This window comes from Saccopteryx leptura, chromosome 2, assembly GCF_036850995.1.
Source record: "Saccopteryx leptura isolate mSacLep1 chromosome 2, mSacLep1_pri_phased_curated, whole genome shotgun sequence".
Classification (NCBI taxonomy): domain Eukaryota; kingdom Metazoa; phylum Chordata; class Mammalia; order Chiroptera; family Emballonuridae; genus Saccopteryx; species Saccopteryx leptura.
Window position 1 is genome coordinate 305,451,005 of NC_089504.1, and position 21,652 is coordinate 305,472,656.

General features: G+C 51.2%; 2 protein-coding genes across 2 annotated transcripts in view; one reads left to right on the forward strand and one right to left on the reverse strand.

Annotated features, from left to right (window-relative positions):
- Positions 1–21,652, forward strand: part of SND1 (staphylococcal nuclease and tudor domain containing 1) — a 444,392-nt gene that overhangs the window by 363,611 nt on the left and 59,129 nt on the right. The gene's annotated exons all lie outside the window — the stretch shown is intronic.
- LRRC4 (leucine rich repeat containing 4) lies at positions 11,523–15,272 on the reverse strand. The gene is made up of 2 exons (XM_066362595.1): positions 15,155–15,272; positions 11,523–14,982 (listed from the first exon to the last, which is right to left on the reverse strand). The coding sequence occupies exon 2, from the start codon at positions 14,880–14,882 to the stop codon at positions 12,924–12,926; it is 1,959 nt and encodes a 652-aa protein (XP_066218692.1). The 5' UTR covers positions 14,883–14,982; positions 15,155–15,272; the 3' UTR covers positions 11,523–12,923.

Sequence of the window (21,652 nt, forward strand, 5' to 3'; positions counted from 1 at the left end):
CTGAGGCAAGGGCAGGTGTCAGAAATTACCTTTCCCTCTTTCCTACCCTTCCCTCCGATTTCCTCCCTTTAAAGCAGACTTGGCAACTTCTCAAAGTACTGCTCTTCAGCTCTTCATTGTCCCAGTCCTATTCAAGGTGCTGAAAGTTTCCCTTCTCCTTGTCCCTCCCTAAGAGAAATGCAGTGGCAGATAACAACTGTGAGAGGGGTCATGGGCGACCTCCTACACAGGAAAGAGGCGCTGCAACGGCCCAGGGGCTTCCCTCTGCCTTCCCCATGCCAGCTTGCTGCTGACTGCAGACAGGGCCCAGGCATCAGGGTGTCCCAGGTAGCTGGCTCTGCTGAGCGACACCCACAGCCACACTCTGGCAGCAGTCTGCAACAGGGAGGGACACAGTGGCAGCAGTCTGCTCATCCACCTGTGCAGCTTTGGCTCACTCGGGTAGATCTGTAAACCTAAGGGACCCTAGCAGCTCTTGGAATGCCATTGGTACCACAAAACCAATATTCAGATGGTTCATCTTAAGGCTTAGTTAGCTATTAAATACATTATTTCAAGCCTTTCTTCTCTGCTGGAGAAAGCAGTCCGCGGCTGATTAAACAGGGAGGAACATAGCCCCCAAAGCCAACCCTTTATATAGTCAAGTATCAGAACTGAGGTACATTATCTCCCCTCTCTCTCTACAATTTGGGGTGTTTTCTTCAGAAAAGGGGTATTTTTAATACTTGATAACGACAAAACACCTTTAATGGCCCCCAAGGGCCAGTAACATACTGACTAAAGAAAACAGAGGCTGCCCAAAAAGGTATCTGCTTCTAAATTCTACAATTTGAAGCCAGTTATTGGTGAGCATGAGGCCAGTGGATAGAATGAAGTTAGGGGCCTTAATCCAAACATCATGGTTACCTACAGCCTAGGGATGGTAACTTATCTCGGAAATGAGGATGGTTCTTTACTATAATGGTAACCTTTTTGTTTCTCTAAAACCACATGATAGGTATCACCAAACTGGTCAATTGTATGTTCTTTCTGACTGGCCCTGCCCTCCTGAGCTTCTGTCTAGCATTATATGTTGTTTTATTTTCTTGCTACAATTGTTACTTAATCTCTTAACCACAGAAAACTCACTCTATTGGATCTCTTCTCTTCCCTCCTGCCTGACCACATTTTTAGTGACCTGCTTGCTCTTGTTCTTGATCTGCACATTCTAGTCATTTAGAACTGCCGGACTGTGAGTGACCCACAGGCACAGTCTAGTATCTGAATTGAGTCCCAGGGACCTGAAATGACAGTATTTGTTTAACCCATCAAGTAGCCATCAGATGTATAGCCAAACACCTTAGCCAGCAATCACCTGTGGCAGATGCACTACACCCACCCCAGTTATGAGGAGCATGGCTCTGGAGCTGCTCAGAGCAGTCTCAGGAGGGAGGCTGCTGTCTTCCCCATCCTGCCCGGCCCCTTGTAACAGCGGTTCAGATGTTTGGAGTTTAGGATAGGGAGGTTCAGCCTGTCTTTTGCCTTCTGTCCTCACTGGGGCACTGCCCATAAAGCTGCCTAGCTAGGGACCTAGGAGGGCTGCCACAGCCACCAGAGCTGCCTGCAGTGCTCACATCATCAGGGTGTCTGCTGAGGCCAGGAAGCCTGGACCCAAGGGGGCTGCATGCATGCATACAACTACTCATTGCCCAGGATGGGGCTACCTTTTACATTCACCAAAGTTTTAGGCGTGAGAGATGGCTCTATTCTCTCTGGAGACAAGTAGGGAAAAGATTCCCCAGTTGACTCTTTCTGGGTCTCAGTTCCAAATGGAAAGCCAGTGGTTTCCCTGATTATAGACTCCCTAATCTTCATATAGCATCAGGCTGGTAAACTCTTTCACAGACCAGTGGTTGGAAACCACTGGCCTGTTCCACATACCTGGTCCCCCCTCAGGCCTGTCTTATACCAGCACAGGGAAGCCCTTTCTTACCATTAGGGCAGCAGCATACTGAGGTTGGGGGTGGGTAGAATCTTGACCCTCACAGCATTCTGTAACCTGGAGCAGTGAGACCTGAACTGCTGGCATGGAAATGAATGGCCTTGTGGGGTCAACAGGTACAGCACAGCAGCATCGGTTTTGGTTGATTTCCACGTGCTAAGTGGTTCTAGTTGTCACTGAACTCCCATGCCTCTGTGTGATAGTCAGATTCTGTGTGCACTGTGGCCCCCGTGCAGGGAGGGGGGAAAGCCTTGCTGCTTTGTCCCAGCACCTGGAGATGGCTCTCTGTCCAGCGCAGTGTTACCAGTGGGGAGCTCTGAAGTAGCACGCTAGAGACCAGCAGGGAGACCCTTCCACCTCCTGCCAAACTAAACAAGCTCTGCCCTCGCCCTCCTGAGCCACTTCACCACTGCTCCTTTCTCCTCCCTGGCTCCTCACGGGCCCCACCGTACAGGAAGTCCTGGGTGTCAGAAAGGGGGAGGCTTCGAGGGGAAATGAACTGATGTAGGAGGGGGGGAGCATCACTTAGAAAGGAAAAGGTCCCCAGAGCCACATGGGGCCTGAGTTGGACTGTTGTTGGCTTGGTTTTGCTGTGACAAAGGGGCCGACTCACCGGGTCCAGCACTGGGCATTGCCAACACCTTCCAGCTGCTGACAGCCAAACACAAAGAAACACATGCTCTGTGTATGCAGATGGGTCTGCACGTCAGCATGAGCCCATTTTTAGCCCTTGCCCAGAAAGGGCAGCCCGTGACACAGTAATTTAATTAAATTCGCCTCCCTCTGTAGCCCACATATTTGATGAGGTTTGAGGGGAAATGGAGCTGGCTGAGGAACATCACCCTGCCGCTCCGGCACTGCCCCGGAGCCGAGCCACAGTGCCATAAAGGGTCTCGCCATCCCGCGTGCGGCCCAGGGCATCTGTCGGCACTGCAGGCTCTCTGGCCAGGCTGACTGCTGGCACATCTGGCAAGGCAGCCTCCAGAAGCAGTGCGTCTCCATCCCAGGGAAGCCACCGGGGGCAAAGCAGGGGGTGTCCCACCCCTTATTTTGCAGCAGCCTCAGCAAAGCCTCCACAAAAACAAGAGCCCCAGTATTGGCTCTCCCCACTGATCTCAATGCGTAGAGGAGAAAGGCAGACGAGAGGACCTCACCCCTCAACTGACACCACACCCTCAGTAATAGCTACCACTCCGATGCTAGTGTTAGCCTGCATCCCTTAGTTCTGCCGCAGGAAATGATTGCTAGTTAGGGACCTGAAATTGATTCTCCCTATTCTTGCTTCCAGTGAAGTTAGCACCATGTTTCATACCACTAATGCTCATCAGTTTTGTCCATTATGCCTGAGCTCACCCCTACGCCATGCCCACAGACCCCCTGCCCACCTCCCAGCCACCAGCGCTTGTCTGCATTGAGGTTAGCCACTCCTCAGGAGCTACCTAAGTCTTGACTTTCTCTTGTCTCCTCCCTCTTGTGCAGTGTGTCTGCCCTGTCTTCTTATCTCTGACCTGCCTCAGCCCTTTTAGCCCTGGGTCAGCAGCACCAGGCCTGCTGGAGAACAGCATCCTCTCTGGTGAGCGCTCTCTCCTTCCTGGCTGGCTGAGCCCCCTGCATAATGACAGCAGCACCACCAGATAAAGGGAGTTCTCCTGCACAGCTGGACTCAACACCGGCAAACACAGGCTGTTGCTTAGAAGTACGAGTCATTAGAGCGAGGCCGTTATTGGAGAGGACCTGTCTCTAGGGGCGCTAGCAGAAATTACTGCTCCTTAATAGATGGAAACTCATTTGCTTGAACCCCCGCCCTCTTTATTTCTCTGCATTCCCCGCCTCCCTTCTCCTTCCAGCTTTGAAGTTGAAAATAGAGGTAACTCCACCCAACCCAAGATGGCAAATTTCTGCTAAATTAACTTGGTTAAAAGAGTTCCTTGGCTGAATGAGGCTGTTCTTTTAGAATGTTTCTATTGGGACTTCGCTGGAAACCATCGCAAAGGAGACAGGACAGATTCTAATTAAATGTATGTGATAAAATTATAGCCAGGGCCACTGTGTTTCCCAGGAGAGGATTTGTTGAGACGTTTACTAGCTTCTTAGACCCCCGTTTCAGAACAGGCCTCTGAGTCTGCCTGGGTCTTCTGAGGTTTCCCAGTGCCAGGGAAGGCCGGGGCATTCCAGAAGCAGGACTCCTGGCTTCTCTGCTTCTCAAGTGGTCCTCTTGACCTTGAACAGACCTCTACCATGATCTAGCTTATGCAAGTCTTCCCCGCACAGGGATCCATGTTCTTTGCCTCATAGCACTTCACTTGTGTAGGAAAGGGGTGGACAGGGTGAATAACAAATGCTCCTTTTAATTTATTAGCTGTTTGGGCTGCCCTCAGAATCCCCGTGCTCTGGATCACTTGTGGTTGAAGAGAAAGGAAAACTTGCCTGATGCCTCCGCTCTAGCTGTTGGAATGAAGTCATGAGTGGGCACCATCTGTCTCAGGGCATTAAGCACAGATAAAGTGCTGGCGTGAAAGGCCTTCCCTTGCCCTCCCTCCCTCCCTCCCTGGAAGCAAACTGTAAGGGATTGCACCAAATTGCAAACCTCAGGGGGCACTAAACACTCTGTAGTTTCTATAAATGGCGCCCCCTGGAGCTGTACATCTTAGTGGGACCTGCTGGTGTTCAGTAATGGTGCTGGGTTGAGAACCCAGAAACTGGAGATCTCTGGTCTCTGCAGAGAAAGTCATATCTCCCTGGACTTCATTGTCCTCGTAAGTAAAACGAGGATGTTCAGCAAGATTTTCTGAACTGACCTAAGTTCCCTCCACTGTCTCCATATCCCTGAAGTTAGAAGCCACGAAACAGCATTCTGTCCTCAGTTTCCACTGCCATCTCAAGGCCAGCCAGCCCTGATGACACACTCATGACATGAAAGTGCCATCAGCCGACTTCATGCCAGTGGCCAGAGCAGTTGTGGACTTAAAACAGGAATGTAGAAAAGGGATTAAAGAAAGGACCAGCTGCCCCGAAGGCACAACCACTGAATGGGAGCACAGAATAGGCCAACTGCTTATTCTTCAGGTGTTCATATTTTTATGTAGCTTCAGGCCCTTTTTTCTCACACACATACATGTACAATATTCCCAGTTATTAGTTACTTCCCTTACAAGAAAAACAAAACGAAATGCAAACATGCTTTGAGATACCTCATTCTGGCCATCTCCCTCCAAATCCCCTCTCCCATTTCTAATTTAAAAAACGGTCCTCTCCTCCCCTGGTTCCTTTGGCAGTCTCCTTCTCGGCCCTCCCTCTTCCTCCACTTCCCAGTACATCCCCTTAAAGAGATGAATTGAAGGAATATGCTGTCACGTCAGAAGGAAGCCATTGTCAATTCACACAGGCAGACACTAATAGGATAAAGTATTATCCGACTTCCTTTAAGTCCAGAAATTAAGTCTTCTTGCAATGGTAATAGATTATAACTTGTAACCGTCGCAGGAACAGGCTGTTAGCATCTGAGGCCTCAGCTTCATTTCTGGGCCTGCGTTGGGCCTTTTGTGAGGTTTGCTGAGCATCCCTACAAACAGGGCAGCACTATGCAGGGAACTGCCTCTCCACAGAGCTGCCAATAACTCATTCAGTTCACCTACAGGGTGCAGTGTGAGTGGGAGAGGCTGTCTGAATGGTCTTCATGAACCTGGGTGAGTGGGTAGGTAAAGGGAAGAAGCCAGGGCCTTGAAGACCAGGAAGAAGTAAGTAGCCCGAGGCCTGGAAACCGAACTTTGCGCTGAGAACAGCTAGTGTGTGAAAGCCCTTCTCAGTCATCCTTGCTGACTCACTGAGCAGGTAGAGTGACTTATCTGGTGAATAAATCAACACCAGCAAGACTCAGGGAAACCAGGGTTGAGACCTTAAAGGAACTGTTTGAGACCACAGATTAAGGACCTGCCTTGGAAGAGGAAACAGCATGAGCACTGTTGGAAGAAAGGGCTATCTTAGGTCCTCTCAAGGCAATGATTGTACTCAAGTAGTGTTTGGGGAAGGGATCTGTGTGAGAATTAATTGGAGTGTGCTTTTTATTCGTGGGGGTATAGGAAGGTGGATAGGTCTTAAAGAAACAAGAAAATCAAGGACTGTTCCTTTGCTATTTAGTAATTAATGTAAAGTTTAATAATTGTTCCAGTATTGTTCCTAGGTCATAGAACGCATGAACCTAAAAGGCTGAGCACTGCTGCGGTCCACACAGCCCCCACCCACACCTGGCAGAGCCGTCTCCTCTCAGTGCTGCTCTGCCCTGCCCCGCCCGCTATAGGTTCAGAAATCTTGGTGGGCTAAGCTAGAGAAAACAACGCCATCCCCTCAAACGCTGACTTCTTCGACAAGAGAGCTTCTCCCAGGGATATCCCCCACAGGCCTAGGCCTAATCTCTGACTCACTGCCAGGGTCCATCTGCCCTGAACTCACAGTCATCATTATTTTTTATGGGAAAACATGATTTATATAACACTCTCCCTCTGGAATAGTACGCTTTTTGTGGATAAACAGTGAGTTGTACCTTCTCCTTGCCCCCCATGGCTATGCCCTAATAGAAATGAAGAAGTGTTCAGACGAGCCCTGAGTAAGCCCGTCACAGTTTAACTATGGCCCCAAGGGCCAGCTGCTTCCCTGGAGCAGGGGACTGCCTCCAGCACAGGGAGCAGGACTTCTGTGGGTAGGTGATCTGGCCCAAGTACTGACAGCAAAGCTGGCGTGAACCAGAGGAGGAAACCTGTGCTCCTCCTCAAAGTTCATTCCAGCCTCTCGTTAGGAAAGCAAATGCATTCTTTCATAGGCTTCTCTCAGAAAGTTGACCTCCATGCTTTTCTTCTCTGTTCCATGCCACGAGTGTCACACTAAGAGTCACCCCCCATCCAGGGTCCAGCAGCCTGGTCCAGGGCAGAGGGATCTCCCTGGCGTTCCTCTCTAACTGCATTGCAGACCCTTAGCTGCAGTGGTGTATCTGCCAGTCAGCTCCATTCTACTCTCGTATGCTCAAATTTTGCTTTCTCCCCCGCCTTTTTTTTCTCCAAACTTCCCAATACTGCTGTAAGGCCCCAAATACCCTTCTCTGTCCTGCCTCCTGGAGCCTCTGACCTCCGACCTCAACCTTGGTAAGGCACCCTGACAAAGAAACGGGTAGGTGGGAATACTCTAGAAAGATTACCCTCTCGGTAAGGGACCAAGGCTTCCTAGGTAAGGGACCCTTGGCTTGTGCACCAACAGCAGCATTATCTTCCCTTTCTTCCTGCTCACCAGGAGGAAAGATAATCTATTCCTAGACACAGTGCCTTGGGCCACTATAGAGCTGGATTAGGGAACAGAGCACAAGGCATTGCCTTCCTAGGAAGAAAAGTACAAACTATCTTTCCACAGTGCTTGGGCTTTTAGATGGTGCTGCCCCACTGTCCCTGACTGCTGGACAATAAACTTTCCTCTCTGAATAGCTTAATAGGCCTTTTCCCTCTTTGGACATAGATGAGGTTCAAGAATAGATGTGAGGAGGGCTGGGCAGTTGGCCTATTCTTTTTTTTTTTTTTTTTTTTTTTTTTTCCTTTCATTTTTCTGAAGCTGGAAACAGGGAGAGACAGTCAGACAGACTCCCGCATGCACCCCACCGGAATCCACCCGGCACGCCCACCATGGGGCGACGCTCTGCCCACCAGGGGGCGATGCTCTGCCCATCCTGGGCGTCGCCATGTTGCGACCAGAGCCACTCTAGCGCCTGAGGCAGAGGCCACAGAGCCATCCCCAGCGCCCGGGCCATCTTTGCTCCAATGGAGCCTTGGCTGTGGGAGGGGAAGAGAGAGACAGAGAGGAAAGCGCGGCAGAGGGGTGGAGAAGCAAATGAGCGCTTCTCCTGTGTGCCCTGGCCGGGAATCGAACCCGGGTCCTCCGCACGCTAGGCCAACACTCTACCGCTGAGCCAACCGGCCAGGGCCTATTCTTTTAAGATGAAATATCTACCAACTATACACATAGCATTACTAGATGATGTCAGGCACTGTTGTGTGACTTTAATTTTAATGTGTTTTTTCAGTCTCACAATAGCCTCTGAAGTAGTGAGGTAGGTTCTAATATTACACCCATTTTACAGAGGAAGAAATGGAGTATTTGTCCAAAGTGACACATCCAGTAAGTGGCGGAGCCAGGGTTCACCCCAGGTAGCCTGGCTCCAGGTCTATACTTACAAGCACTTGACTGTATTGTGCTCCACACACATGTGCCACTGATCTTTCCTGAAACCCCTTTCTCCGCTCCAAGAAGCAGTGGACTTCATTTTAATTTAAAGCAAAGACGCAAACAACCTTAATTCACTGCCCAAACCATTCTTCCCACAAGAGGAAGGGTACCTTCTGAATGGATGGGGGGACCAAGAGGGGGATTTGGGGAAACTCCCTGGCAGTTTAGCTGAGGTGGGATTTAGAAATGGCGTGAACGGTGCCTGCATTAGCCAATGGCATGAAGTGCTGAGTGCCGGCAGAGATAAAATCAGACATATGTTTGGGTGTAAATGTTCTCTCTCTGTGTCTGTCTCTCTTTCCTCTTCTGTAATTTTAAGCCCCTGCTGCTTTTGTTGCAATAAAAGGTTAGAGCATTAATTGTGGGCTCTGGCCCCCTGGGGCAGTGGCCTGCCTGGGCTGAGCAAGGCCCACTCCGCCCTCTCCCAGGCTCCTGCGTCTCCACTGAAGGCAGCCAGAGCTCTACTACTAATGGCCATGGACTCGGGACCTCTTCTCCACCAACAACAGGAATTCTTTCACGACTCTGTTCAGTGTGGTTCACCCAGGCACCCAGCAGGTTGCTGGCCTCAGTACCTGTTAAATAGCCATGATAAGGCTGATGTCGCTAGAATTTAGAAACTATCCTGTCTCCTGTACCTTCATGGAGGACAGAATTAAGCACCACACTAAAGGAGAGGCCTGGAAGCTGATGATGGGAGTGGCAGCACATGGCCCTGAGAGAGCATGGGCTGGGACAGATACAGTGCAGGAGTTAGGGAGCCCCCAGAAGTCTGACTGTGGAGCCAAATAGAAACCACTCTGCCAGGGAGAACTTGACCCAATAGGTGCTTAACACTGCTGTCAATCTTCTCTGCAGAGCTTCCCAGGCAGGGGAGAAGGCCCAGCCACCTCTTCACTCTGCACACCCTGCCTTATCTACCTCACCCTTTCCCCGGCGGCCGTCACCCTCTGTGGGGCCCCGCAGCTTCTGTCTGCCGTGGAACCTGAGAGTCAGGAAGCTGTGTGTCCGCAGTTCTGAGAGTCTAGCTCCTCAGTGAGCACAGTCACCCCAGGCCAGCTGGGGCCACTGTGCCCAGAATTCCAGTCAGGCCTTAGGGGGCAGTGGAGCCAGTTCCGAAGGAGACCGAGAGCTTTAAGAGGAAGGAGAGGGAACACAGGTATCTGTAAGAAGGTCCCGTTTTCACTGTATATTGAACAGGGGAGCAATGTGTTGATAGCCAGTAAGGGCCTGAGTACAAGAGCACATTTGGCTTGAGAGTCAAGAGGCCTGGCTTTCGGTGCCCCGCCTCTTCTGTTAACTAGCACTGTGACCTTGGATATATCTGTCAGTTTCTCTAGGGCTTGGTTTCCTTGATTGTAAAATGTGAAGGGATTAGAAGAAACGATTTTTCATGGCCTTTAAAAAATTCTCTAATGGAAATTCTCTAATTCCATATAATCAGTGGCTGAGGCTTTTCCTCTACCATGCTGCTATAATTACCCCCTCCCAGAGCTACCAGCCCATGTTCCATTCTCAGGTAACAAACCCTACAACTCGGCCAAGCTCTGGGATGAGTCACCAGCCCAGCACTAAAGGCTGCTCTTGCCATACTTGTGGGACTCCTGCAGAGCTGTCCCAAGTACCTGCTGCAAAGGAGGCCGCTGCTTTAAAAGCTGACACGGTGCCCAGGTGAAGAGGCCACCTCGGCGGGGAAAGGGGCTACCCTCCCAGCTCTGGGAACTTACTCCCAGGAACCACAGCTCAGTCTCCCGCAGCTCCTCTAGGTTCTTTCTGGAAGGCACTTCTTCCTCAGACTCCAAGACCTGAATTTGCACAACCCCATGACAGATGCATAGGTTCCTGGAGTTCTTCCCAGCGAATACTGTAGGACCATTTTTCTACCTCTCCCCTCAGACCTTTGTCATCCAAAGGTACTACCTGATTCCCTGACTAACCCAATCACTGGTGCAATGTGAAAGCATTTGACTGAGAGCTACACCAGCTCCCTTCCTCCCCAAAGTGCTCTATCAGGCAAAGCACACGTGTGCCCCAGTGCACAAACCAAGGATACTCGTGCACATGGACAGACAGAAAGGAGGGGTGATAGGACTGCCATAATGGCCCCTGAAGCTATTCTGAATAGCCGGAGCTGTGCCCTTAGGCACAAGGCAAGGGGGTGGTTTCTCGCCTTTTCAACTGGCCTTTGCCAAGTCCCACCCTCTACTCTGCTGCAGTTCTCTCTCTCTACTGGAGCTGGGGAACCTACAAACGTGAGTGGCAGTTTCTAACTGTGTGCCCAGGCATATATGCTTCCACAAACACTGATTCCCAGAAATGGTGTATATACACCCAAGAGGATTAAGAATTGGCCGTTTCTTAGCCATTCCTTAGCCAACTGCTGCAAAGTGCTGCCTGCCTCTCTCCCAGTTCAGTGCCAGAGAGCTCACACCCACTCAGTCCCGATTGCCTGCATTAGTATAAATACTAGCGCTGAACAGCCGCAGGGTCCCAGTTCAGGCGGCCTCCCTGGACGGCATCCCTCAGTAAGCATCAGGAGACAGACACCCACCACCACAAGACACGTTTGACTGTTCAGTGCCCAGAGAAACGAAGCAACACCGCCTGTGGGAAATCTCAGCCAAACAACATTATTGCAGACCTCTTAAATCCAGGTCCCCCAGGGTCCCCGGGGTAGAACTGGTGCTGCCTGAGCAGCTTCTGCTGAGGTGGCATTTAACTTCTGGCCAGGTCCCAAGAGCTGAAGCTGACCCATTTCCCCTGCTTTTCCAGGGCATAAGGAATGTGCTTCCACCCCCGACAAAGCCAGGGACTAACACACTTAGCTCATGGAAGGTGCACTAGAATCAGGGCACTTTTATTTAAGCTAAGGAATGGTTGTTGACAGCTTCAGCATTTTCCCATACTTTAAAAAAATTTAACATTGTTTTTTCTCCTCCCACTTCTCCTCTCCCCTTCCCTCCCCTTCTTTTTCTTTGAATAGAAATGACTTCGTCAATGCTTATAAGAATTTATAGGTTCAGGGTCTTACTCAAGTTAACCCTTTGGGAACATTGAATTAAAAATTGAACAATATTTATTAAAATACAAAAATACACTTTTCTCACATTACAATCAGTGTTCTTTTGTTGGCATTCCCCCCCACCCACCCCACCCCCTTTCAAATCTGAACCCTTTATTTCCTTTTAAAGCTAAAATAATAAATGAAAGAAGTTACAGCATTAAATGGACCAGAATAACAGAGATCTCTGCCTTCCCCACCCATGCCCACCCTTTATCTTCCTCCTTCTGAGGCAGGCCTGGGGGAGGGAAGCCTTCCCCCCATTGTGCTACATCCAACAGGACTCCATGCAGAACTTACTCGTGCGTACATGTAAATTACTTTTGTTTTTTCTGTGGATTTCACATCTTTTTTTGTGAGCCACCCTAGTTGGGAAAGGCTTCGTTTTACTTTAAATGAGCCTGTGTCCTTGCTCTCTCTCCTTTTTTCTTCTCCACTCATGTTCTGCCCCCACCCCGTCACCACGACCAGTCGACATCAGCCGTAATAATCCCTAATGAATCAGCATTTAGAATAATCACCAAATCACAAGCATGAGAAAAGCTTCCACTCCCCCAAGCTCCCCACTCCCAGCCTCCTCCCTCTCCACCTTAAAACAAACAGAACCATTTTAAAAATTATAAAATGCTATCATTGTCTACAATCATTTGTCAGATACTGGGAACAACAGGTGGACATGGCACAATGCTAATTTATGGCCTCCTGTGAATACATTCTCTCTGCTTCTGCTCTCCCTTCCCACCCCCTCTGTTGCCGCACCCACTTCAGGGGCCTCCTCCTCCTGGGAAACCCTGAATAGACACATGCCTTGCACAGATTGGGTTAACCCCAACTGCAGGAATCTGGTGCAATGTGAAAGCATTTGACTGAGAGCTACGCCAGCTCCCTTCCTCTCTGCTCCTCCTCAAAGCGCTCAGGCGGGGCACACGTGTGCCCCAGTGCATAAACCAAGGATACTCGTGCACATGGACAGACAGACTCAGCCCCTTTAAGGATTCGTTTGCATTTTGGTGGTTTTCCTGTTTAAAGTACATTTACAGGTCTATTTTCCCCTTGGCCTTTGAAGGAAAAAAAAAATTATTGCCTCTCAACATTTTAGCTCAGTATAAATTCTTGGTGCTTTTTTTATATTTTTTTTTTAATAAGATAAATCTGCAAAGACAGCTCTCAGCTTAAGAAAGGTGTCTGTAGAAATGGATATTCCTGAATCCTGTGAAGCATCTTCTAAAAAATGACAGGTTCAGCCTAGCCCCACCCTTAGCAGCCCACACCCTACCTCTTAGGGATGTTTTTGATGCCTTAGTTTGTTTTATCTTGTTTCAACCTTATACCAGAAAGCCTTTCTGGCAGCATAGCAAGTTGACTTCTGAATTGTACCCCACAACATTCCCAAGAACCCCACTCCCCATTTAAATAGAACTTACAAGTTAGAAAATAGTTTTGTTTTGAATTTTTTCTTTTTAAATTTTAATATAATCTGTTTCTTTTACCAGCCCATAGATTTAATATATAAGCATATACAAGAAAAACTCTCTCCCCACTCTGTACAAAAGTTGCTGTCTTTTTGTGTGTGTGTGCATTCTATTGCATTTTATAAGTTTTTGGGGGGAGGGGGAGTCATATTTGAGTTTCCTGTACCTTGTCCTTGGTATGGGTCTGAATTATATAAGGTTCAGAGATAGTGGTAACTGCGGGGTGCAGAGAGTTCCCCAGGCTGTTTTCTGTCCAGTGGGCCCCATGTGCTGGTTTGTAGGTGTTGTAGTTAATATGGTCATGAATTGTGGGCAGCACTACTGCCCCCTCACCTGATACACCAGATGGAGCCGCTGTTGCTGCTGCAGATGCCGCTGCTGGGATGTCTTCATCCACTTGGATAATCTCAACTGTCCGGGCGGCTGTGACTGTACTTCTCTGCTGGTGCCGCTTCCGAAGTTTATAGAAGACAATCAACATGGCGGCAGCTAGCAGAGTCACCGCCACAAAGCAGCCAATGATGATCTTGGTGGTCTTCATGACTTCATCCAGGCTGGTCTGCATTTTGTCATTGGTGTCTGTCGCGGGTACTGCCACCTGCTTGGGCACACGGGTGGTCTGAATGAGCACCGTGGTAGAGGTGGTATATGCCGGCTGGTAACCACTGGACGTGGTAGGAACAGGCTTGTATTTGCGTGTTGTATCCTCAGGTGAGATCTCAGTGGTCTCCACTGTGACCGTGGTGAAGAAGCTATAGTTGGAGGTGTTGAGCTCGGCCGTGCTCACGTTGAGGTAGGCCGAGGCGTTGGAGTTGCCTGCCACATTGGTCACCATGCATGTGTACACCCCAGTGTCTGAGATCAGTACATGGGAAAAGTTCAAGGTGCCATCATTGAGGACAGAGATCCGGGGGTGGCGGGAAGCGTGGCTAAGCACTGTCCCATTGGGCAGCAACCACTTCACAGAGGACATAGGGGGAGTCCGACACTTAAGTTCCGCCATCCGACCCTCAGAGATGTTGAGGTCCCGAGGCGCATCCATGATGAAGGGGGCAGAGCACTGGAAGGAGGCCTGGTCCACCTCCACCAGGTAGCGGCCTCGCATGTGCAGGGGAGCATGACAGCGGCCACAGCAAGTGGAATTGGTGGGTATATACTCCCGAAGCCACCAGGCTAGCCACAGAATGTCACAATCACAGTTCCAAGGATTGTGGTGTAGGTGCAACTCCACCAGATACCTCAGTGGGGTGAAGAGGTCATGGGGCAGAGAAGAGAGGTTATTGTGGGCCAAGTTGAGTTCTACAAGTGAGGCCAGCCCATCAAAAGCATTCCGCTCAATCAAGCTGACCTGTGAGTTCATGACCCATAGCTTCTTGAGGGAGCTAAGACCATGGAAGGAGCCAGGCCTGATCTCAGGAAAGTGGTTCCCTGACATCTCCAGCTCCTCCAGCCCCACCAAGGGGGTGAGATTGGGCATATCTTTAATGTTACACATGCCCAAGTTCAGGTACTTGAGGTTGAAGAGCCCCTCGAAAGCCCCCTCAGAGATGTACTCCAGCTTCTTGAGCTCCCCCAGGTCCAGACGCATGAGGGAGGGCACCCGGTTGAAGGCATAAGAGGGGATGCTTTCTATGGGGTTGTTTCGCAGCCAGAGCTCCCGCAACTTGGACAGGTACTCAAAGGCCCCACTGGGGATGACTGTCAGCCAGTTGTCGAACAGCTCCAGGGTGTTGAGGCTGGCTAGGCCATTGAAGGCTCCCACCTCAATCTGCCTGATGGAGTTCCTGCCCAGCTGCAGGACCTCCAGGTGGTGGAGGTGTCGGAAAGTGTCGGCCTGGATCATCTGGATATTGTTTTCCATGAGGTTGAGGTACCTGGTGTTGGAGGGAATGCCCTGCGGGACCTCGGACAGACCCCGGCGGGTGCACACCACCTTGCTGAACTGGTTACTGCACGAGCAGACAGACGGGCAGTTCTGGGGCCCGGCGGAGGCGGCAGCAGCGATGGCTGCACACAGAATCCACACTTGCGCCGTGAGGTAGACGACGGGGAGCAGGACGGCATTCCAGGTGTGGTGCACAGTTACCTGCCACAAGAGCTTCATGGTGTGGCACGTTCATAATTCACCATCGCCTGGGATTTTGGCTCGGAAAGGAGAACCAGCCCTACCCCGGCTTAAGTGAGCTAGGAGCGCCTCTTTCCATCTAGAGAAGGAGGTGGGGAGGGGCAATTAGAGACGGAGTAGATCTGCCAGAAAAATCATGCCAAACTCAATGGCCCCTCTGCTACCAGCCCCCCTCAGGGCAAGCCCTCGCAGAGCTGACACTTTCTGTCCCCACTGCAGCCATCCCCACCCAATTATTCGCTGTCACCTACCTCGGAAGGAAGGAAGGGAGGAATTGGCGTGGTGTCCTTAAGCGGTCTCCTCCAGAGCTGGCCACCTCGTTCCCATGCTTACTTCTTAGTTGTAATTAACAAAAGGGGGAAGTAGAGGGGGCGGGGAGGGCAGAGGGGAGGGGAGGGGAGGGGGAGGGAGGGGAGGGGAGGGGGAGACAAAATGGCTTCTAGTAAATCCGGAGCCGTTACGGTGGAGCAGCGGAGTTGAGGCGCCGGGGAGAGTCAAGGCCCGGCGGGCTATGCAGGTGCATGCTCCCCCCTCAGCCCGAGGAGCGGCGCCACCAGCGCTTCCCGGCTTTGTCCTTGGACCCTGGCACCGGCTCGCACCAGCCACGGGGGCAGCCGCTTCATCGCAGGAGTGTGCCCCCGGCGCCCCCAGCCCACTCCCGGGGTTCCCCGGCCGGGATGAGGGGGCGCCCGCAGCCGCCCAGGCCGCGCGCTTGCTGGCTGCTGCGCTGCCCGCTCTCCTTGTGGCGGCCGCTCCGGCGTCGGCTGATGCAGTCGTTAGCTCGCGGGGCTGTGAGAGTTAAGAGGCGGTGTCGCGGCTCCTGCGCCCTCCTAGACACACACCCCCTTCTTTCCTCGCCTCTTACAGGTTAAAGAGAGACGATCTGGGCTGACTTTCCAGTCCGCTGTCGGCTGGCTGGCGCGGGGAGCAGTAATCCGTCCAGCCCCCCGAGGGGCAGCGGCGCGGAGGCAGCGCCGGGACCAGGGCCACCGGCCGGAGAAGCGCACGACCGCGGGGGAAAGCCTGCACCGCGGGCTGCTTCGGGGAGTCCAGGGGCGGGCTTCGGGCAGGCGGCGGGGCAACGACCGCAGCCCGGCCCCCGGCGCGCCTCCAGCTGTGGCTTTGTGCGGAGCCAACGAGTTCGGGGCTTCGGCTCCCGGCGCCTTCAGTGGCTGCGCGGTCCGCGAACTGCGGCGGCGGCCCGAGCGCTGGCGGCGGCGGCGTAAGCAGCGAGGGTAGCGGCTGCGGGAAACGCTCCGAAGCCCAGGAACATGGTCCCCGCTTGCTAGTAGCGGCGGCCGCGGCGGGGCCCCTGCGCTCGGCGCCCACCGTCTCCTCCTCGCGCCCGGCTCGCGGCGTTGCAGGCAGCAGCCACGCAGACTGCTCTCTCATCCTTTTGTCCTTCAGTCAGAACGTGAATGTACTGCTGACGCATAGTGTTCTGGGGAGAAGATTAGCGTGATGCAGTGCTCTTATGTGTGGACACCGCTCCCCCTCCGCGGCCTGCCCTCGAGGGGTTAACGCGGCGCCTTCCAGCGCTGCCGCGCAGCAGCCCCGCGCCGCTCCGAGCCGCCGTCCCACTTCCCCTCCGTCCTCCCTCCGCCTTCCCTTCCTTCCTTCCTTTCTCCTAACTCTCCCCCACCCCCCACCCCCCTCCCCAGGCCGCTTCCTCCCGCCCCCTCTAGGCGCGGGGAGCGGGCCGGCGAGCTGGCGGGCGGGCGAGCCGGAGTGAGCGTCAAGTGAGCGGCCGCGCAAGTCGCAGGCGTTCGCAGCTATTTTGGTCCGGTCGGTCGCAGGGAGCCGCCGGGTGGCCGTTGATAGGCTGGAGCTGGAGCTGGAGTGGGGCTGCTGCGGGAGAGGCCGCGCCGCCCCCGCCGCGCCGCCCCCGCGGCCCCCTCCCTCGCCCCGCGCGCAGGCACCCGGCACCCTCTGACACCGGGTGAGGTGGGCTCTGGGGCCTGGGACCCGTAGCGCGGCGGCCCGCGGTGGGGCTGCTGCAGTTGGCCGGCCTCCCGCCTGGACCGCGTCATCCTCACCCCCGCCGACTGCTGACGGGGCGGCCGGCCGAGGCCAGGCCGCGTACGCAGAGTTTGGAGCTGCACCGTGGGGACCCGGAGGCGACAGGGGGGGAGGGCAGAAGACCTGGAGCCTGAGCTGCTGCACGAAGGCCTCTCCATCCTGCCCCTCCCTCGCAGATTCCCTCACCCCTGCTCGGCTTTAACTAGGGCTTTAAATGATAGTTTTCTTAATGAGGGTTGCGGGGGCGGTGAACAGTGGAAGGAAAGACTAAGTGCGAGGAGCTGGGGAGTGACAACCTGGGGCAGCACGACGGCTGGCAGGAAGGATCCGAGGTGAACTCTCAGACCTAGGGCACAATCCGTCCATTCATGGAGCCGCAGCCGCTGCTTCCCTTCGCAACTATGTAACACCCCTACACCCCTTTCCCCTCCCTGCCCTAGAGGGTTGGGGGGGTGTCTTAAACCTTTGGACCAGGAGCTCCACCAGTTCCTCTTTCTTGCTGGGACTTCTGAGAACTGTGCAGCAATTTGTACCTATTTCTAGTGAGAGGAGACCCTGGAGCATTTGACAGACTAATTCAAAAGAAGACTAGGCCTTTTCCCAACCATAAAAAGGCAACCTTTTTCTTTGCCAGTGGTGCGTGGGGCTGTCTGTGGCTAATCTGTGGGAAGCCAGTCTGGTAGAATTTGACCTGGTTTAGTATCGCTTCTTTTCAAGGGCTCTCTCAAGACCCCTCCCACCACTGCCTCACCTTGGCAAGCTTGCTTGTTGAACTCAGTCACCTGCACACGTGAGCTACTGGCTTATGAACAGGAGGTCCGGGATTTCTCAGCTCTCCATACCCATATCAGTATGGTCTGCTGCCAGTAACGTGAGCCTCATCCTTAAATATGCTAGGGGATTCTTCAAGTCCTGCCGAATTGGATTCCCCTTTGTTTACCAAGACCTTTTTGTTTTGCATTTACAATCAATGTTTGTTGCCTAGAATCACATAGTAGTGATAGAACTCAGGTGTCTAGGAACCTGGGCCTGGAATTGATTGCCCAGAGTTTTCTCCCTGTCTGTGAGAACTCAGGTTTCATTCATTTGTTTTAATAGTCATTTACTGGGATGTTCTGTGCTCTCCGGTCTACTAAGGATGAATGGATGAATGTATGGATAGATGTGTGTGTGTTCTGTTTCATCTTCATTTACCCAGTGAAGTAATTGCCATAGTCTCCATTTACAGATGGAAGTACCGAGCTCAGGCAGGCAAATAATATGCTTAAGGCCATACTCCCAAAAATCAACAGAGTCAGCATTTCACTTCAGTCTTCCCGAGCCCAGTGTTTTCATCAATGTAATAAAAATGTTCAAACTATCTCCGCTGCCTAGAGTAAATGGTGGTGGCAAAATTGGAGGAAAGACTTAAAATTTGGTAGGAGAAATAAAATGAAAGGTGAGAGAGGAGGGAATGAGAAAATAGATCCTTTATTTAACTTGTTTTGTTCATAATGACTGATCAAGAGAAATGGAGGTAACTAACCCTAAAACTCAGGGCTAGTTCCATCTGTGCTCTTTAGCAACTTTTTGTTTTCCTGTCTAAAGCCCCATATGCATATCATCAGCTTCAAGCAGGACACTACCATTTTATAGACCCAGAAAATGTAAACCTAGGCTGGCAGGAATCTGTGGAGAATTAGCAACTTGCTGATGAGAGGTTACTCTTCTTGCCACAGCTGGCATCAAGCTGGTAGAGTGCCAGAGGGTACCCTGGCCAGGGTCTAAATGGCACACTGGAATATGGCTACCCCTGCCTCCGCAAGCAAAGAGGGTCTCTCGCTGGGCTGGTTTCCTGCCAGTTTAGGCAACCTCAGGCTCCATCTGTTCAGCTTCAGATCCAGCAAATGAAAGGTTCTGCCCTGATACTATGTAAGTGGCTGGAAAGGGTGGGCTGCCTTAGATCAAACCAATACTTAATGATGAGGTTGTCTTTCAGTAAATATTTGTGACTAACAAGGGTGAATGTGCCCACGCTCTGTGCAGTTCATAAGAGTTCTGGATGATGCTACTTTGTCCTCTGCTGGCCAGCTTGGCTGAGAACGAGCCACAATAGTGACACACTAGACTGGAACCATTGCAGCACACAGCCCTTCTGACCAGAAAGCGGCCCTGTGACCCGAGTATCATTTAGCCATTGTTTGTTGCTCCTCACAGCCCCTGGTTCTAGCTACTTCCTTGATTTGGAGTGTTGCCACCAAGGAACAGAAAGAAGAGGAAGGCTTAAACTTTGAGATGAAGAAAAGGAAGAAGTGCTGGATTGCAAATGTTTTCACCCCTGGTTTCACACAAACTCCTTCAATAAAGACAGGGAATTGCCTGACCAGGTGGTGGCTCAGTGGATAGAGCATCGGACTGGGATGCGGAGGACCCAGGTTCGAGACCCCAAGGTCGCCAGCTTGAACACAGGCTCATCTGGTTTGAGCAAAAGCTCACCAGCTTGGACCAAGGTCGCTGGCTAGAGCAAGGGATTACTCAGTCTGCTGAAGGCCCGCGGTCAAGGCACATATGAGAAAGCAATCAATGAACAACTAAGGTGTTGTAACAAAAAACTGATGATTGATGCTTCTCATCTCTCTCCGTTCCTGTCTGTCTGTCTCTGTAAAAAAAATAAAGACGGGGAATTGAGGAAGGCCGCTGGTAATGGGGCAGAGCCCACGTCGGCAGCTTGGTGCCAGCACTAAGATCGAGCGAGATACCTGAGTTCTAGTCTCCTTTCTGCCACTGATTAGACATGTAGAAATCTTAAAACAGCTCCTTAGCCTTGCTTTCTTCATTTATGAAATTAAGGAAATGGACTAGAATGTTCCTTCTAGCTCTCATAGTCCAGGATTTCCATCCGTTCTCAGATATGTAGCTCTATGAAGATGGTTGAGCCTTTGGGATTGTAGCCAAGTCTTGGAAATGAGCCACGAAGTTGAGAAGAGAATGCTTCCTTCAGTTTAATCCAGCCATCCACGGTGCCAAAACAGATCAGTGTTTTCCCAGCTACTTTTAAAAGGGCTCATAGATCACAGGATGTTAAAGCTAAAAAGGACTTTGGAGATCATCTGAACTTAACCTCTCATTTTACAAATGGCATTAATGAAAATTAGACAGTCATAGTGACTTACTTAAAGCCACGTGACTAATTAATATCAGAGTCTGTCCCTTCCAAGCTCAACCCCTCAGTGTTTGGCAAATCGGCATTTGAACCTAGGGTTTGGAAGATATTTCCAAATACCCGTCTTCTGTGGTCTTGTATGCAGGTGCTATCATTATACTTTGCTGGACTAGGATAAAAATGGGTCTTTGTAGAACCAGTTGGCCATTCTGAGTGACTTTGTACCTGTAATAAGAAGTAGAAGAAAAGTTCATCCAGTGGACTGAGTCTAAGAGAACTTCCGGCCTTATAATTGGGCTCCTGGTAAAGCCCAGGGCTAGACCACTCCCCATCCTGACATTATCTCGAGCAGCCACTAGATGTCCATAATGCCTCATAGGGTTTGCTAGGAGTGAGCAGTCTCTGGCTTTTGGGCCTCTTAAGGTAGGTCCACCAGTGGCAGGAAGATCACACACTCCCTGAAACTCCAGTTCCTGTTTATAATACTGTCTTGGCCAAACCTATGTGCTGCCATTTCAGCTAAGAACACAAGGGTGAGTGAGAAAAGGAACTTTGGGAAACAGGAAGAAAGAAAAGGATAGTATGGGAATGGCTCTCCACAAAGGTAGAGAAAGACATCAGTTGATTGGTGAATTGGTAATGACAAAACAGTGTAAGAAGTCATCTATATGGAAATAGTCACCTCCTCCTGCCCAAGGTAGTGAGCATATTGTGTGTGTGCGCGCACGCGCATTTCCACTCACATGTGCAACTACCCCTTCAGGGTCAACTGATTACGAAGTTTCTGTTTAATAGATAAAGTCACCATTTCAAAATATTAAGGTTATTTTTCTTGGCTGTGACCCCCTGGTGAGGCTGTGACTGTGTCATTACTACCCACTGTCATAAAGGGAGTGGATTTTTTTCCTTGAGCCTGATGATTCAAAGTGACACAGCTGTTTTAGAATTATCCACTCTTCTGAGTGCCCTCAGAATCCACTGTTGCTTTTTTCCCCTAAGAACTCTACTCTTTAAGGAAGGCAGAAGGAAGTAGACAGAAAAGCACTCTCCCTGCAGGTCCCATCCACAGAAATTTTTAAAACCTCAGCAAATACAAGACGAGATGCTTACTGAGAAAGGCAAAGAGAGATAGAATGGATGGGCCTCTCCCTCTTCTAAGGCTAGTTTCCTGGGCCTTACGATTTCTTTGTGAGCTGCCAGGCCTGAGTGAAGGGAAACATCTCCCAATTCTCAGTCTCTGGAGCTCGTCCTAGCCACAGTCCCTGTATGTCACACAAACCAAAGAAATCCAGCCAGGAACCTTGGACATGTTCACCTCTGCAGGTACGCTGACCAATTAATTATAGGCCTTGTAGTTTATTCTTCTCTTTAATTGCTTTTGTATAGCAATAGTGATTGTTGAAGCTGCATTTACTGGGGAGTTGATAGCTACTTGGCAAAGTGTCTCCTTACACATATTTGATTCTTATGACAGCTCTGGGAAGTGGGTACAGAGTACCCCTTTTGCAAGTGAATTTAAGAAGCTGTCTCGGGATCACAGAACTAGTGACTGTATTAGTTTCTGGAAGCTGTCATAACAAATTATCCC

Bases quoted from the DNA above. Each gene is read 5' to 3' on its own strand.
- LRRC4 (XM_066362595.1), bottom strand. From the start codon at position 14,882: ATGAAGCTCTTGTGGCAGGTAACTGTGCACCACACCTGGAATGCCGTC.